A 19,621-nucleotide genomic window follows, 5' to 3' on the forward strand; every position below is an offset into this window, starting at 1 on the left:
AAAACAATGAATTTATATAAAATAAAGATGAGGAGTCCAAATAGAGTAAATAATGAGAAGAACCAATATATGAAAACATACATCAGAATACCATATGCAATCTATAATGTCCTTATTGATATGCACATACACTTAAATATTAGCCTGATTTCCACTGTATTTTCAATGATTTTTTTCCCTCAGAAATATACAATATTATTATATAGTTTAATAGATTATTATGTCAGAAACTAATTTTGGTCTTTCTTCACATTTATTTTCAGTCTGATTTTATAAGTATTAAAAAATTTCCCTTAGTTTGAATTGGAGTTTTACAAAAAGTGGGAATAAGATGTTAGAGTCTCCATAATAATCTGGTTATGGCTTTGCTTGGTTACTTGTATTATTTTTAGTTCTTTAGGAAAGAAAAAAGATACTGCTTATTCAGCTCTTGGTTGACTTCCCAGAAACGAAATAAAGATACTTAGAATGGAAATATTTTAAACATTCAAATCTTATATTTTAAATGTAGCTTGTTCTGGAATAATGAATATTAACTTGAGTTACGAATATTATTTAAATTTTTTTCTTGGGAGATCAAATCAATAAGCACATTTTAACTAACAAATTGGTATGATTTAAAATTGTGTATAAAGTATCTTAGCTTTCTGAAAAATTGTTCCCAAGAAGCACTTTAAGAATTGCAGTGTTGCTATAATTAGACATACCCTATATCCACTAGAGGCAAAAGCAGTTTTAGACTACTTTTGGTTACCAGCTAGGATATTTATAATAATCTAGAACATTAAGTGTACAGTGAGAAAAGTATGCCTTCCAGGAAGGAAAGAAAGTTTTTCACTTAATTAACAGTGTAGAACACCTCTTGACTGTGAGTTGCTGGTAGCACTGATGGTATTAAGAAGGCTTCCAAAATGTTCAACCATTATACCTAATTTATGATATGCAATGAACTTTCCAGCTTTGCTAATATGTATATTGATTTTTGTCAAAAATGATATTTTTAATCTTTTTCATTTATAACTGGGTAATGTGCTGGATCAAATTACCATAACTTTGTAAATATTAATCAAAATTTTTCTTCGTGAGTGAACTAATTTCTCCTTTTGCTTAAATACAAACAGCTTTTTTCAACATAGCTTATCCATAAGCGTGCCACAATGATTTTACAAAGTTAAGGCATACTCACTTTTGTTTAAAATTAAAATGCTATCTATTACAAATTACTATTAATAAAGTGGTAAATTTAAAATGAACATCTAAATACTTCATCAATATCCAACGAAGATTTGATTGATCTTTTCTTCCTTTTTCCTCTAAAGCTTTCTGGAAGTATTTTGGATGTGTATAGCGGTGAGCAGGGAATTTCACCAATTAATATGGGCCTTACAAGTGCTTCTTGTCCAAGTAGTCTACCAATGAAAAGAGAAATTACAGGTAACATTGCTTTTATAGTTTTATCCTTTTTAAAAATCAACTACATAAGACATGAGTGACATATATTTCCAAGTTAAAGAGGATTTTAAAAATATTATTAAAATAGTTAGTTAAAATGGGAGACATTTAGAGAGTAAACCCATCTTTTTTTCCTCTATGACAACCAAACGCAAGTTAACATAACTTACAGTTCAATTGAATTAATTAATTATTTTAGGAATTGGGTGAATATACATATAACCTCTATTCATATGTATATGACAGTTTGACTAAGTTCTTCACTTAACATACGTTCATTTTGATATTGAATAGATGCAATTTATTAACATGGTTGCAAAAGAACAGATTAATAGATTAAGGAAAATTAGATTTTCCCCTTTTTAGCTTGTTTTATAGATTTCATGATTCACATTTAACTTTGTCACGTGGGTAAAAACCCCTCAGTTTTCAATAGTAAATCTCAAAATTGTTACAACTCAAAGGAATTATAGGGGCACTGTCAAGTTCCTCCAATATGTTGATGCGGGAATCAAGAGTCAGAGGAGTTATTTTCCCAAAGTCATACAGCTGATTAGAAGCAGAAGTGGATCAAAATAAGGATTTCATGACTTACAAGACCAGTGTTAGTTTCTCCATAAGAATAAAATAAAACTCAGTCGAAATTTCTGTAACAAGTTTTTAGTTTGGAGCTCAAACACTGGTCTTTAAATATTTTTATACAGTTAATATAAACATTTTTAATAAATGCAATATATCCATTCTTGGAGTCTAACCAATAACTCAAAAATATCTATGCATTCAAATTATTTAGACTAAAATTAATGAATGTAGCCTTAACTAAATTTAAATAAATGTATTTCTATTTTAAAACTAGAATAATTCAAAGAACATTGTATTATTGTCTATTGCTGTATAACAAATTACTCAAAATTTAACAGCTTGAAATAATAAACATTTATTATCTCATACAATCCCTATGGTTCAGAAATTCTGGGAGTGACTTGTAAAACTGGTTTCGGCTCAGAGTCTCTCATAAGGTTGCAGTCAAGATGTTGGCCAGAGGTACAGACATTTGCCACTTGACAGGCTAGAGGATGCACTCCCAAGGTGGTTCACTCACAGGTCTTCCAAGTCAGTGCTGCTTGTTGGCAAGTGGCCTTGGTTCTTTACCACGTTGACCTCTCCACAGGGCTGCTCAGGTGTCCACATGACATGACAACTAGCAATTCAAGGGACACCAAAGTGGGAAGCCGAAAACGTCTTTTATGATGTAGTCTGGGAAGCCACACTAATCATTTCCACAAAATTCTATTAGTTTCACGGGTCAGCTTTATTCAGTGTGGAAAGGAGCTAACAAAGGTGTGAATATCATGAGTGAGAATCATCGTGGGACATATTGGAGACTGACTATCACAAATGCTCACAACTACATAGCACATGAAGTGTCACTTACTGAAAGTATGGAGTTGTCCAATAGAAATATCTGAGAAATGTAGTTAGTTCCAATTCTTGGGATGTAGAAATCATAATTTTTTATAAAAAATTAAGGTTGTAAAAATTTAGGTTGTAATAATTTTGAATAATCTTAAAATTCTGAGAACAATACTAATAAAAATGATTAAGCAGTTTAATATTTTCTGTGTGCTGTACCTATTTTAATCATCACAGTGATTATCAGGTAAGTATTATATCAGTTTTACAGGTAAGAAGCCTGAGACACAGAGAACTTAGGTAACAGTCCACAAGGCTATTAAATGGAGGGCCAGAATACAAATCCAGGTTTTACTGCTCAAAGCCCGTAGGCTTTGTCACTGCCTTCTTACTAAAGAGCACTCTGTTCCAAATTTCTGAATATTTGCAAAATATATATATATATATTTTACCACTTGGAGCAAGTAATATTGTATTTTCACTAGTATTTCTGAATTATGTTGACTGGAAGGATTGTAAGGTAGAAATAAGTACTGTTTCAATTGTCTTCCTTTCGATCAGAAACTGATACTCGAGCTTTGGCAAAAGAGAGACAAAAAAAAGGACAACCACAACCTCAGTGAGTATATTTTCCTTTTTCCGAAACAAAATTAATTAATGCAAGAGGAAATGCAGAAGGTTAAAATGTGTGATGTTTTATTGTCGCCCCATAAATATTTTGAGGTCAGATGACCAAAAGTAAGTGTACATGCTCACTGGTAGAGCTATGTTGGGAAATTTAAACAATGTGAACTCTCAGAAAATGTAGACATTTTTATGAAGTTCAGCATCTCAAGTTCTCTCCTTGATCATTCTCTCTCTCAGGAAGACTGCATGTGAGCATTGAGTTATGTTTGAACTCAGTTGTGACTCATTGACTCCAAGGTTTAAAGAGATTAAAGTGACTTTAGAAAATGTCCACCATTTAAATAGCAAGAAATGTGACTCCAGGTTCTTATCTTTCTGTGTCAATCTGCTCCTCCCTTCCTAATGATAAGTTATCTGAAAGTATTTCTTATGTTGTACTGCTGAATTCCACTGCTGCTGCCAAAAAAGGGGCCTCTTACGCCTTCCTGGGGGTCAATTTGACTCTGATAATGGGTCACATGAGATGGGTAAATGCATCCAGGGAAGTTGTTGAGGGGCAAGTTGAGCTTTAGAGTGCTTTGTCATGTCTCAAATGCTTAACTGTCTTAAGTGAGCTTGACTAATTGAGTGTGAAGCTTTTTTGTTCTGGGAGCCAAATCAAAAAATGAGAAAAAAATAGAATAGAATAGAATTAAATAAAAACTTTAAAGTTCTAAAACAAACCAGGAATTTCCTTACATGTGGTTAGTTGAAATTGATTCTACATGTACCTGTGAAACCTGCATATATCTGTTCATGAAGCATCTGCCTACGTCACAGAGTAGGTTGACTGTGTGACTGAGGAGAGGGCTGACCTGTGGTTATAACAGTCCTTAGAGTAATTGTGGAGAGGGAAATGATTTGATTCTGATCACTTAGTGGCAGAGCAGATAAGTGTTGGTGCAGTTTATGAGACAAGTAGAACCTGAAAGACAGAGCTAGTTGTTGGCAGAAGGAATTAATACATCAAGGAGCTAAAGGCTTCTCTCTTAGTTTTAAGTCTGCTAACTATTACCTTCCTTGCTCCTTTCTTCTCTCCTCTATGTTTGCACTTTAAATAACAGGTCATTTAATGTAAAGTATGATAGGTGCCTGGTATGACCATTATCAAAGTGTTTTCTAATTTGGATTCTCTTACTTAGTGATCTTCCTTTTTGGAGATATCAATGTTACAAAAAATTAATATCACATTTTAAATATGAATCTAGGATATCCCTTAACATTTGTGAGGATCATGGCTGGAGGACAAATAAAGTCCCACTTACCAGATGTCTAAATACTTAAAAGCTATAACTCAAGCTAGAAATGCTAACTTAAGTATGTTCTATCCTTCCTAAAGATTGGAAGGCCAGGTGTGAAATAAGAATTCTCAGATCCTTGGAATTCTGAGTAGGAATGTCAGGGTGGGGCAATGCCAGCCTTTAGCCAGCAGCCCATCCCACGTCTCTCTCTACCCCCTAGAGGCCACTTGCATTTCTATGCTGCAAGTGGCCTCAAACACGAGTGGGAACCCTCATCCTGTATATTCAAGTTCTATATATATCTCTGCAAACAGCTGCCCCTTGTCTGCATCATGGGACTAGGGTAAGCACCTTGGTGTCCTGATCCTCCCTCCAGAGGATGGACCTGGGAAGCAGCCTGAACAGGCTCAGGGTGTTTGGGAAGATATTCCTGTTGCAAATTACCCAGAATGTAGTTTAGAAGGGGGATCCCTTTGTCCTGTGGCTGCCTTGCTCCGTGTGGATGGGTATGGTAAGAAAAGGCAAAGGGGGCTCCTCATCAGTAGGGGGTCTGGGAAGAGAGGCCCCTTTTGCTTGGATGTAAGGACAGGAATGAGTGAATATATCAAAAACTTTGTAAAGAGTGAAATCACATGTAGCATGAAATAGTTTAGTAATTTCTTAAAACTTGACTCCTTTACAGACAACTAGTACTGGAGATGAAAACATTGAGGAACCAAACTTCTCATCATAATTAGCCATTAAAAGTTTTACTGGGCACAATCTAAGAAGAGCTGGGTAGGAATTTCTGATATTTTACGTAAGGTGCATCTAAATAATAGATTTTGAAAAAACATTATAGGACTAAACCAGTCTCCTATTTTGAGATAAAACTGTGAACATCCTTCCTAGCTGCTCTCCATCTTATATTTAAAAGTCTGTTTTATAATATAGGAGTGAGTATGTGTGAACATAGACTTACTAATAAATTCTCACTGTAAAATATAAATGTATTCCTATCAGCATTATCTTTGTTTATTTTCTTTTCAGTTTTTTATTTGGCGTCAGTTTTTTGAATCACATGCATAGGAAAACAGGATTGGTAAAGAGGGAAAATAAACTCTCCCAAGAATCAATTATATCCTAATTTCAGAGGAATCCCAATGTATTATTTTTGAAGGTCGAGTTCATTCATGGTAAATTGTTTTGTAGAGTAGGTTCACCAAGACAATTGATATTTTTTTCATGACTTTCCTTATTTCCAGTAGCAGATCTTATTTTTGAAGCACGTATGGTTTAATGTTTTTGACATATAGTTTTCTTCTTCTTCATGACATTTTACTTCCTTCATTTCCCTAAAATGCTTTAAAAATGTTATCTACTTAAACAATATTATGCATAAGTTGTGGTTCCTGATACTGGGAATATAGAGTACTGGGAATATAGGACTACTCTGTGCTCTATAAGACTGCTCTTAGGTAAGGGTCAATATAGAAAACTCTACTTATTTGTTTATTTGACATTTATTGAACATTTACTAGATGCACAAAATTTCCATAAGCAATGGATGCATAGAAATGCAAACAGAGAAAACAGTCTCTGAATAAAAACCTGTATCAGTAGTTCTCAAAGTGTGGTCCCTAGACAAGCAGCATCGGCATCACCTGGGAACTTGCTAGAAATGCAAATTCTTGGGTCCCAACCCAGTCCTACTAAAATCAGAATCTCTAGGTGCGGGGTACAAATTTACTTTAACTATCCCTCCAGGTGTGTCTGATGCATGCCAGAGTTTAAGAATCACTGCTCTATGTATTATTGAAAGTTGTTAAATTAGAAAACTATATTTATAGTCTAATCAGCGTACATTTATTTAGCACCTTTTACATGCCAAGGCCTCTGGAGATACAAAAGAAATGGTCCCTGCCCTCAAAGAGGTCATAGTCTATTTGGGCACACATACCTACTATGTACCAAACTTTGTGTTAGCCTTTCAGTGGAGTGTATGAGAAAGGAGAGTATATAAATACATATATATCTGTATGAGTGAATATTATTGCATTTCAAAGAATGATAGAAATGTTGTTTTTGAGAGAAAATGTTTTAAAATAATTGTGAATAATAGACTCACAATTCTAATATTGTTATTTTTACTTTTAGAATAAAATGTGTTTGAATTTTTTATTTTTGAGAAGTACCCTTTTCACTAAATGAAACTTTTTTGCTCATTGTTTTTCAAAGATTGTTAAGAAAGTTTACAGCTGACCAAAAATGAATTGTACTTTAATGAGAATAATCAATAATATTTCTTTTTTAATAGTTGAAAGAAGAAGAAGGTATAATATTAATTACCGCATCAAGGAGCTTGGCACTCTTATTCCAAAGTCTAATGATCCGTGAGTTCAACAATCATTTCTTAATAATGTTATGGTTTCAATCCCCCCCGCAAAATGGGTGAGAGGGAGAGGGGGAGGGGAGAACCAAAGACTAGGAAACTAAGCAGCTGTGGTAAAGATAAGCCTACTGCTGGTCTCACTTTTTAATATCTATTCAAGGCTGATAGTTATTAAGCATCAACGTTGTTACTAACACTTGTCCTATTGAGCTATAGGAAATAAGTAAATTATTTCTTCTCAGTATTTAGTGGATTTTTCTGTATGGCACCAATATTTGCAAATTTAGTGGTAGTACCAAATGCTTTCATGATACTGACTGGCATCCTCAATTTATGATTATGGCACTCCTTCCAATTTAAGATTTATGTGTACATGAAAATTGGAATGTTGAATTTTCAGAGGTTCCAAAATTCTGGCGATATGCAAGCAGAAAAAATAGAATTGTAAAAACAGGCTGATTGATGCCAGTCAATAATCGGTTATTGCAATTAAATTTTCAGCTAGGTTATGGTGTCATACAGTCACAAAGTCAGTTAAACAAGATGTTTGAGGTTGTAAATTTCAAGAAATAGTTGATAAAACAAAATATCAATTTAGCATGTTAAGTGTTTCTCTAAAAACATGAAAACATTGTAGCATTAATAATGACTAGAAAAAAATGTTTTGTTCAGACTGAGAACTGGACTCTCCAAATACTGGCAAAAATCCATTATTCAGAAATGATGATGTTTGATAAAGTGGGATCTGTGAAATTTGAAAGTATTCTTTCCCTAAATATAAATGTGCTAATTCACTTGGACAACTCATCCATTTATAATAGAAGGGAATGCCATATTTACTCTTATGGGCATAGTAGATAGTGAAGGCATCTCCAGTAGAATGGCAGAAAGAGCACTGGACAGAAAGTCTGAAGAGCTCAATCTTGGTGTAGGTCCTACCAATAATTTTTCAAATCTTTTGAAGTCTCTAAGCATGCAACTCTTTCTGTTAGCAGAAGGAAACATCCATTTTCCAGATAAGACTTTTTTTTTTTTTTTAATTTTATTTATTTATGGCTGTGTTGGGTCTTCGTTTCTGTGTGAGGGCTTTCTCTAGTTGCGGCAAGTGGGGGCCACTCTTCATCGCGGTGCGCAGGCCTCTCACTATCGTGGCCTCTCCCGTTGCGGAGCACAGGCTCCAGACGCGCAGGCTCAGCAATTGTGGCTCACGGGCTTAGTCGCTCCGCGGCATGTGGGATCTTCCCAGACCAGGGCTCGAACCCGTGTTCCCTGCATTGGCAGGCAGATTCTCAACCACTGTGCCACCAGGGAAGCCCGGAGATAAGACATTTTTTAACACTTAAAATATAAATGCACATTTATTCACCAAACATTTGATGTAAGACCAAGACCTTTTAGTTTGAATGTGTTTCAATTTTTCTTCCTTACGTAAACTGCACAAAAATGTATAGTCTATTTCAATTTCTTAAAGATAAAACAAAAACCTAAGTGCCGACCACCTAAATATAGATGGATTTTTTTTTAATGTTTGCACTCTAATTTGTTACAGCATATTTTTTAGCAACCCATCTCTACTGACATTTTACTTGAGTTTTTCCAAAGCTTTTAATATACTTTTCCTAAGAACAATAGCTATTTTTATAAATGCTCTTTCTTCTTTTGCATTTGTATTTCATTAGTTAACATACATATAATTTAATTATACTATCACAATAATAAGTACAATGGGCATTCATTTAACAGCCTGTCAGTAAGTACATGTTACCACAAGGATAACAGAAGTACCTGTGTGTCTTAGAAGGTAGCCTAGTGTCTACTTTGTTCTGTCAACAGTCAGTGAGTATCACGAAGGGAATGGAGAACATTAATTAATCCTGAAAGTGATTAGGTAAAGGTCAGTTAAGAGAGCTTCCCTTGTAACTGGTAGAGCTAACCCACAGTGCCAGGCCCAGGTTATATGCAGAAAACAGATGAGACTATAAAATTGGACACTGAAGCCTGACTGAACATCTTTAGATGTCACCATGCCTGTAAAGCACCAATTATATGGCTGGGTTTTTATAAAAATAAAATCAAGTAATATGTATGAGAATACCTTAAAAATTATAAAGCTTGTGTGAGGGATAATTATTACTCTACATTTTTATAGAAGCTTTGGTTGTAAAATGGCTCCTTTCTGGTTCTAATTCATTGTCTAGAACAGGGGATGGAAAACTTATCCTCTAAAGGGCCAGATAGTAATTATTTCAAGCTTTGTGAGCATAAAGTCTCTCACAATTATTCAACTCTGCCATTGTAGCATGAAAGCAGACATAGACAATATGTATATGAAAGAGCACGACTGCATCCAATGAAACTTTATTGACAAAAACAGGATGCAGGCTATAGTTTGTCTACCCCTGATCTAGAATATGGAAAATCAATTTATCACAGAATCACATCTGAAAGGGACCATAATTGGGAAAGCTTCATTTTAAGTGTTCTTAAGGGACTTTCTCTTTGTAGATTTCAGAAAGGGGAAGTATCAATTGTTTTAATTCTATTATATTATATGTAGGCACTGAAAATATCAGAATATTACATATTACACGTTAGAAGGATAGTAATACCTCATGAAACGTTTGTTGCTGTTATATGTACAAAGAGCGCACTGGATCACAACAGAAAACACATTTCTTATGGCAGATGCATTTGAAAAAGTGGGAAAGCCACAGATTTGCAGATACAGCACTGAACTGAGAGAGGAGACCTAGGACTCATCTTCTAAACACCGCATGCTCTTGGGCAAGTAGCAGGAACTCTGAAGCTTTGGTTATAAAAAGGCTCTGAGGACCTTTCCAGCTCATGGCTAGAATAAACTTAGGGCGTGGCTTAGCAAATGAAAGCTAATACCTGGAAGCGTATTGAATTCTATGAAGTTGCCATTTTTGTGTATGAAAAACATTCAGAAATTTGTACTTCTTTCTTCTTTGCTGGGTCAAAATAGTATGGTCAGAAGGGAAAAAATATAGTAAAGAGCTATCGTTGAGGTATATATGTTGAGAAAATGAAATGAAAAACACACAGTCTCTTAACTGTCAGTGAAAAATAAAACCAAACAAAACTAGCAAATACAAAAAGTGAAGCATTTCTACAGACGTGTGGTAGTGATTTACTTCATATGTGCTTTTAATTAATCATATATACAAAAAAATCATATTTGTAGATATAAAAATGCCAACAGAGTATGAATTATTCTAGTTGTGCTATCAAATTATTCTTTTCTTTCTACTTTTTTATATATAAAATTAAGGTTTTTTTGTATTGATTTTTTTATCTTCTACAGTCAGAACTTTCTCCGGCTTTTGTGTAAGAATGGCAGTTGAGGTAGTAAATGATACCTAACAAGACTTTCTAAATCAGAAGTTATAAAATGTTGATCAAAGCAAGAAGAATCAGACCTGTCATGGTGTTTTCTTTCTTTTTTATTTTTTTAATGCTTCTAAGTGGATGTGCACTCCTAAGATGACAACAGATTGTACATTTTCCATAGTTTTGCCTGGCAGCATTCTTACTCCAACTTACATATTTCTGTTACCTGCTTTAGCCCTATATACATTCAAACTTTTAACTTTCTCAAAGATATAAGTTCTTCAAAGAAAATTATTTTGTAGAAAATGAAAAGCCAGTATCAACATTCACTCCTTAGGTATGTCTTTGTATGTGTTAGTATTTATAGTATAATGTCATATATAATGTTTTTTAATGCCTAACTGCATGAAATTATCTTGGGAGAGAGGTAAACATCTCTTTAATATATTTGGAAAACTTGAAATATTTTAAGAAGAAACCTCATATATTAAAATGGCTTTAAATAGAGTGAACTCTTAAACATTTAGTGAAATGACATCAAGTAGATATTGTAGCAAAACCCCTTGTGTGTTTTCTATCACAATTTTTTTTTTAACATCTTTATTGGAGTATAATTGCTCTACAATGGTGTGTTAGTCTCTGTTTTATAACAAAGTGCATCAACTATACATATACATATGTCCCCATATCTCCTCCCTCTTGCGTCTCCCTCCCACCCTCCCTATCCCACCCCTCTAGGTGGGCACAAAGCACTGAGCTGATCTCCCTGTGCTATGCGGCTGCTTCCCACTAGCTATCTATTTTACATTTGGTAGTGTATATATGTCAATGCTACTCTCTCACTTCATCCCGGCTTACCCTTCCCCTCCCAGTGTCCTCAAATCCATTCTCTACGTCTGCGTCTTTATTCCTGTCCTGCCCGAAGTTCTTCAGAACCATTTTTTTTTTTTTAGATTCCATATATATGTGTTAGCATACGGTATTTGTTTTTCTTTTTCTGACTGACTTCATTCTGTATGAGAAAACCATAATTCAAAAAGAGTCATGTACCACAATGTTCATTGCAGCTCTATTTACAGTAGCCAGGACATGGAAGCAACCTAAGTATCCATCAACAGATGAATGGATAAAGAAGATGTGGCACATATATACAATGGAATATTACTCAGCCATAAAAAGAAATGAAATTGAGTTATTTGTAGTGAGGTGGATGGATCTACCACAACTTTGAAGGTTTATTTTAGACCTAAATAAACAGTACCTTAAACTTCAAAGTTGACTAGGGTGATTGTTTTCATCCTATTCCTTCTGTCCCTCAAGTTTTTCTTCCCATGAGAAGAAATAAAACAAAATTAAGGCCTTTAGGCTCCTGTTGCTGCTTAGAGTTTTAACTCAGGAGTTCACTACACTTTTAAGTGACAGATAACTTCTTGGTTTAATGACAAAAGTAGCCTCTTTTCCCTCTACCCTTCCCACCACTAGATAAATCACTGTGCTTGGAAAGATAACAACAGCTGTATGGCCCCAGAGAACTGACAAAGCAGTTTCAAGCTTGAGACAGACGTGGCAATGGTTTGGTGCTTTTCAGTAGAAGATGGCTTATTCCAGCATGCTCACCTAATAAGCATTTTCACCTGTGATAGAATAATGTATCTTCCTTTAATTTGTTACAGCTAATGGAATTGTCGTCTAACCTGAACTTCCAATGAGGCACATGCCAGTCAGGTTTTTCATAAACTACATTTTCCCACTTCTGAACACTTAATAAATACATATTAAGTTCCATGAATTTCGTGTAGATCACTTAAACCAAAAATACATGCAGTGTAATATCTTTTAAAATTTTCCCTACAAGTTTACTTTCTGTTGTATTAAAAGAAATCTCATGATTCTAAATGGAAAATTCATCCAAATTTTTCAACAGCTCTGATTAACTTTTAGCAATCAGTTTGGCCCTATTCTCCATACATATTATGAATTGTCAGATAGTATTAAATTTATTGATGTATGTTTTTAGATATTAAACTCAGTAGCCTGTTCTGTAATTCCAGATTTATCATCTCTCCTGTCTAAAAATAAGTTTTAATAAAATATTTTTTCTATGCTACAGTCTGAAGATTATTGGCAATGTTCAACTGTATTTACTTATTGTACACTTACTTAAAAGTAGATATCCAGCTTTAAAAAAAAATGTTGATGCTTTTTGTGCAGAAAAATTTGCCTAATGATTCTAGAAAGTTTTGCTCTATTGCATAAAGTGATGTTGCCAAACTCCGATTTGTTTCACAATTACTCAGGATCACCATTCAGGAGGGACTTTATTTTATTTTTTTCCTAGAAGCATAAAAGCAACCTTATAGAAAGTAGGTTAAAAGATTGGTACATTTGAAATGATCTTAAAAAATTTAGGCTTAAGTCCTCAGTAATGTACATTTCCTCATTCATTAATGCAGAAATACCGCACATAGATTTTAATCTCGGAGTTAATAATAAAAGCAATTTTCACTAAAAATATAAAAACTGTAATGTAGAATCATGATATTGCATTTAGCTCTCCCACAAAAAGTCACTTTATTACTTTCTTTTGACACTTATTTTCATTCTGGGATTAATTTTACTATATAAGGGCTTCTTAACTATTCTATTAAAATTTCTATTCAGAAGCAATAATATCTAAGAGTGAATAATAGTCATGTAAATCATTATTTCATATTAATGTGAAAGATTTTGTAAGTTCTTATGAATTCTGCTGACATGCACAATTGTGAAAAGGTTATCTCTCCTTTCTACAGTGATATGCGCTGGAACAAAGGAACCATTCTAAAAGCATCAGTGGAGTACATCAAGTGGCTACAAAAAGAACAACAGAGAGCTCGAGAATTAGAACACAGACAGAAGAAATTAGAGCAGGCTAACAGGCGCCTTCTACTCCGGATTCAGGTTTTTATAAGAACGTTGCCATGAACCATGTAGCTTACATATGACATCCATCATCAGTTTTATTCATTGGTCTCATTTATTTTTTTCTCATTAACAATTATTTTTTCTTCCCAAGGATAATTTTATTGCCTTTTAGAAGTTCATGAATTAGATTGATTCAATTAGGTTTTGATTAGAAATCTAGGATCAAGTTGGCTTTAAAATTATATAATGAATGATAACTGATTGCAAGATGCAGAAAATAGAACCAATTTTATAAACACACAAATATTATCCCAGTCAAAAAATAATAATAAGCAGAACCTTTGTTTCTCTGGATAATATTGGACATTAAATTCTCCTCTCCCCCTTTTATTTCTATAGTAACATTGCTAAGGATTTCATTGCCTTAAGGCATATTTTGCCAGTTTATATTGTCACTCCTCATCTGTTCATGTGACACAAAATCTCAAAATATAGGTTTTCATAAGCCTCAAGATTTTTTCTTTAATATGTGAGCAAGCTTACTGCCAGGTAAAACACTCCTGTTTCCATGAAATGGACCTATAGAGAGAAATTAATCAGAAAGAATGACTGGAAGATTTCCACTATCTCCAAATAGTTGTACTGTAGCCTGAGCCACTATGGGACCATTATATGTCATGTATTCCTTTAACAAACAATCTGAGTATTTTTTAAAAATCTGAGTATTTTCCTCAGGGTTATTTTTCAGGCATTAGAAATATACCACACTCTGTTATTTGCAAAGAATATTTATAATATGTATTACTCTTCATTTTGAGTGCTTGTTTATATTTTAAATCTATTTGTGGCTTATTCTCTAGAGTTTATTTTACTTTCAAAGTCATTATTTAATTATTCTTGTTTGAAATTGCAGGAACTAGAAATACAGGCTCGTGCTCATGGTCTGCCAACCCTGGCTTCACTTGGCACAGTTGATTTAGGTGCTCACATCACCAAACAACAGGCCCATCTTGAGCAGAATTCAGTAGACTATTGCCAACAATTGGTTCTGTCTCAGGGGACAAGCCCTGAGCTCTGTGATCAAGCTATGGCCTTCTCTGATCCTTTGTCACACTTCACAGATTTATCATTTAGTGCGGCTTTGAAAGAGGAACAAAGATTGGATGACATGCTACTGGATGACACAATATCTCCGTTTGGAACAGATCCTCTGCTATCTGCCACTTCCCCTGCAGTTTCCAAAGAGAGCAGTAGGAGAAGTAGCTTTAGCTCAGATGATGGTGATGAGTTATAAAAAATAAACAGGCTCAATTCATCAACTGGGAATCAATTCTATGCTGGTGCTATGCAATTAAGTTCTGTGTTTCATATATTGCTTTGGCTCAATTTTTCTGAAAGGAATATATTGTTCATGAAAAACTGATTGGTTAGAAACGACAGAATTCACAGGAAGAAGAAGCACAGTGTTGAAGAATTATTAAGAGCAAAAAAGATTTTTTTTCTCTTTGACTACTGAGTCCAAATCTACTTAAATTTTGTTTTCCTGGAAAGAGGCACAACATAAGAAATAGCTCTCTACTGATATTTTAAAAGTAGTGACTTGGTGGTGTACTATTGGAACTAACAGACTGCAAAGAATAAACCTTCTGAAATATACATTTTCTTACTTCCGTCTCCTTCCTATTCAGCTCTGACAACGTTAATTTTCAAGAATCAAGATCGACAGATCTGGTTGTTCATTGCCTTTTTTCCACTGTCTGGGGGATAGTTGTCTAAAGTTCAAGCCTTATAGGGGAACTAATTAAAAGATAGATTATCTACCACTTCTAATTGAAAAGTGAATCTACAATAAACATTAGAATTTTCCACAATAAAATACAGAAAATTTATAAAAACTTAGGATTCTAAAATTAGACTCTAATTCCCTTGGTCAGTTCAATCACGCTAACTCTAAAAGCATCTTTGCATATTTATGGAGACATGCTCAGTTCAGAAAAAGAACACATTGAATACTGTCCTCAAGAATACTGGCTATAATTGTTATCGCTTCACACAAGCATACCCACCGCTCCCCCAAACAGGTACACAATGCAGTTAATAAATGTTCTTTTTTTCCCTTCATTCTTCTGATTTTCTAATCAGCATCTGAAATTACACTCCAAATCCTTTTTACTTTATCAAGAAGAGATATTGGATAATCAGTTTCAGCAAATAAAATATCGAAAGTCCCCCTACTAGGACAATTTGTTAATTTGTTAAATAAAACTTATCACTGTTTCCAAAATTGGATTTAAATTAATTAGTTGATACAGTTTTGCTCCAAATTGATGAAATGCTGAAAACTGGATTGCCAACTGGCAAAATAATTAGTAAAACAGAAAATCTTTCTTATTATATTCAGCTCTGAGTGGAGGATAAAGTCCTATTCCTGTGAGTACTTAGAGTACCCTACGATCTCTGTTAGCCTTGTTAGCATTTATTATTTATATCTATGGTGCTTCACTCAAATTTTTCTCTCTTGAGCTTCTTCAAAGCATTGGGAATTGACTTACCAAGGATGTTACTCTGTGCTAGACCTACATGAATGATCATCTGATCAATGAGTATTTATGGAGGGATACTCAAAACTGCAGTAAGTTCTGTGAAAATATAGAACAGATGAGCAAGATATGGTCTTACTCCTCAGGGAGTTAAAATGACTGCATGAGAAACCACAACAAAAGATAGAAGACATTTAAAATTAAAGCCTACATGGTGCAGCATAAGCTGCAAATACAGGAGGTCAGAAAAACTAAAAATGAAGATTGGAGAATCACAAAAATATGTGGGAACAGCAGAATTTAACTTCTTTTAAAAAGCATACATTTGGTGGAGGGGAGGCTATACAGGTGAATAATATCAACCAAATCATAAAAGCGAGAATAAGTTGGGGAAGTGTCTTCATGACACATTCATTAGAAAGATCTGACCACCCTAGAAGACGCCTGTTCGAAGTCCTGAAAAATACTGGCAACAAGTTATGAAAGCCCTTGAAAACCAAGATGAAATGATGTAGCAGGAATAGATTTTTTTACTAAGAGGAAGAAGCCTAAAAATTAAAATGCTACTGTATATTACTAATGTGATTGACATGTAATCTTTCATGAATATTAATTTTGGGATAAACTTTTGAAAGGGTGCTTCAGGTATTACTCACATGAAAAATACGTCATCACAAAATTTGAGATTTTAATGCTAATGAAAGTGGAAAATATTAAATCTTTATGGTATGTTTATTATCTCAGGCTTAGCTTACAGCATTAGCTCAGAGTTTGGAGAATTAAAATAATTTTCATTTTTTGACATGAAAAAACTCTTAATTTATAGGAATAGTTGTCAAAGCCAGATAGATAAATTCATCTGAAATAGATCATGTGAAAGAGAGCCATAAGATACATTTCCTCAAGAATTTTCAAGAGAACATTATATACTTTATGACAAAATTCCACTGTATTATCCGAGTTGATAAGTTAACATTGCAAATCATAGGGAAGGAATATATCTTGAAGTCAATGGAAAACACATCATTCTAGATAGAGGCTAATTTCTGTTCTCATTTTATACATTATTCTAATTTCTTCATATTCTGAGAAAACTTACACTGAGGATTTCTTTACTCTGTCATCATTTTCCATTCTGCTAAAACACTACTACTCAGCCTTGAAAGCCATTTCTCATAATCTTAGCTAGTGAATGGCTTGACACAGGATGGTAGAGTCTGGATGAAAGAGATCTGGAAAGGATAATAATATTTGCTACTACTTACAGATTATAATAACTATCAGGGGATTGTAAAACAGGTAATGGATTTTTAAAGACAGAGTGAAGAGTAGTGTTGTGTCACAGTCAACTGAAGTAGATTAAAAAATTAATTTTAGTCAGTAGTTCTTAACTTTTTAAGGCCTTGAGAATCTATTGAAAGTTATAGACTTTCTCCCTGGAAAAATACAGAATTTATATATACAGCCCCAAATTTGTATGTGTTAAGAGGTGTGAGGGATCTCCTGAATATCTCCTTGGATCCCAGATGAAGAATTCCCACATCAGGTCTGTTACTCAGTTGATAGCATTGTAGCTGTGTATCTATCAAGAGCTAAGTGTACAGTTAATGTCATATGTAATGATGGAGGAGGGAGCCCTAGTTATCTGAATAACATTATCCCAGCCCCAGAAATGATAAGGTTGCATAGGTAAGTGAAAGTGTACCAAACACTAAACTATTCACTAAAGAAGTTTTTCACTTATAAAGTAGCCCCTTTCTAACATCCCCTGTTATATATATGCCTCTGTTATATGCTTATACATTTATGGGTCAGTTTCTCTATGATACATAGATGTTGTAACTATCTGACAATAACATTTTAAAGTTTTATATATATATATATATATATATATAACTTTATATATATATATATATATATAAAAGTAGAAATAATGTAAATTCACAGGCAAATTATTTGAATATCTAAGAATCAAGAGTGATCCTTGGGAAAATTGATGCCTAGAATATGTTTGCAGAAATGAGACTTACAACAGTAAACGAGGCATATTGTTTACCAAATAATTTTGTCACAGAAAATATCAGCTACCACTGAACTATTAATACACAATTAACCAAGCCTTGTTCATTCAAATAATTATTACATAATTTCTATCATAATAAAAACTTTGTTAAAAATGAAATAAAACAATTTAAAAATTATTTTTAGTTATCTTTTCAAGATAAGGTCCCATGCAATCTTTTTTCTCTAAAATATTGGCTTCCTTTTCATGGACTCACATTAAACAACCTTTCCAACTCCCAGTTATCTTAAAATAACAAGGGCCTCTTACGAGTAGATGTAGCTTTTCATATTTTTTTCTTCTTAGTGTCCTTTCTTATTGAATTTTCCCCATAACTGGAGAATATATATAAAGATCATATTTTCTCAGTTTACAGATGTGAAGTCAGTGACTATAGCTTTCTAGATGTGGGTACAAAAGCTCTAAATAATAAATAGCCAGATGAGCTGGGGACATTGAGAAATAGCCTTTCTCTTCCTTTTTTAACTCATTCTTTTCCACTCATATGACTGTAAATAAAATATTTAATAGCTCTTACTTTAAAAAAAATAGACACAACGAGTTTCTTGATTGGTATGCTCATTTACCTTCATTGTCAGGGGAGAAGTTAGATTACACAAGGTAAAAAAGAATTTATTTTTTTCTTTGTTTTGATAGATTGAGCCATGCTTGAATTTTCTTATACTTCAAAGTATCATGAAAATATTTTTTGCTGCTCTGGTATTGTGGAATTTTGATATTTAAATAAATGGCATAACTAAATGTTCCAATGTTTTTACAATATCTCTAGGCTGATAGTTACCGACCTTATAATATCTAAGATGTAGAGGAAAACTGGAATCAATTAATCTTTTGCTATGTTATCAACACTAGATCAACCATCTGGGTTTCTTGAAAATACCTGAAGGATTGAATTTTGCTTCAGTTTTGATAATGGCACAGCCTATATCTGCTACATGGAATTACATCCTTTGCCCTTCTGGTGCCCTGCTTGTTGATAAATACAAGATGTCAATTTGAGTTAGTGTAAGTTACATATACAGAGATTTCATATCATTTACTTAATAAATACTTAACACATTTAGAGTGTTGCTGATCTAATGCATCTTATGACCTTTCTGTAATCATTATTCATTGTATACACCAATATCTTGTCATTTGTATGATTTCTAATTTGTAAACAAAGTATTCAAAATGATAAAAATAGTTTTCTTAAAATTTTTCCGTGCTACATTTGTTTTCTGTGAGAGTCATAGAGAATTTTAGTATATAGGAGATCATCAGAAAATAATTATTTTGATTAAAAAAACCTCCCACTGGATTCAACCAATTTAATGATGAAATACTGCTATCTGCTGCTTTTTACATAAAAGGGAACTTTTTATCTTTTTCTTGTAAAGGGATCTGTGTATGTATTTCTACATATCCAAATGATTTCTATTGTGTTTTCTACTGATGAAATCTTCAGTAATATATCTTTTTTCCTACATTTATCCAACATGCTTCAAGAATAAAGTTAAAGACTTTTGTGTTTCCAATTCTACCTCTCCTATTCCTGCACTACCATTTTATTTCAAAAGTTCTGTATTTTCAACTTTGCTTTTGCCACAGAAATAAATTT

At 33.5% G+C, this 19,621-nt stretch overlaps 1 protein-coding gene and 1 long non-coding RNA gene across 2 annotated transcripts in view; both read left to right on the plus strand.

Annotated features, from left to right (window-relative positions):
* TFEC (transcription factor EC) overlaps nucleotides 1-18,047 on the plus strand; it is a 66,622-nt gene extending 48,575 nt beyond the window's left edge. Inside the window, 6 exon segments of the mRNA XM_036864523.1 lie at nucleotides 1,320-1,434; nucleotides 3,427-3,461; nucleotides 3,463-3,484; nucleotides 7,069-7,144; nucleotides 13,287-13,434; nucleotides 14,312-18,047. Coding sequence (XP_036720418.1) covers nucleotides 1,320-1,434; nucleotides 3,427-3,461; nucleotides 3,463-3,484; nucleotides 7,069-7,144; nucleotides 13,287-13,434; nucleotides 14,312-14,692 — 777 coding nt within the window. The 3' untranslated portion in view covers nucleotides 14,693-18,047.
* A 1-nt stretch (nucleotide 18,048) lies between these two features.
* Nucleotides 18,049-19,621, plus strand: part of LOC118901324 — a 28,972-nt gene continuing 27,399 nt past the window's right edge. Inside the window, exon 1 of the long non-coding RNA XR_005021330.1 lies at nucleotides 18,049-19,026. This is a non-coding gene — a long non-coding RNA (uncharacterized LOC118901324). The remainder of the gene's footprint in view (nucleotides 19,027-19,621) is intronic.

Source organism: Balaenoptera musculus, chromosome 9 (assembly GCF_009873245.2).
Source record: "Balaenoptera musculus isolate JJ_BM4_2016_0621 chromosome 9, mBalMus1.pri.v3, whole genome shotgun sequence".
NCBI classification, from domain to species: Eukaryota; Metazoa; Chordata; class Mammalia; order Artiodactyla; family Balaenopteridae; genus Balaenoptera; species Balaenoptera musculus.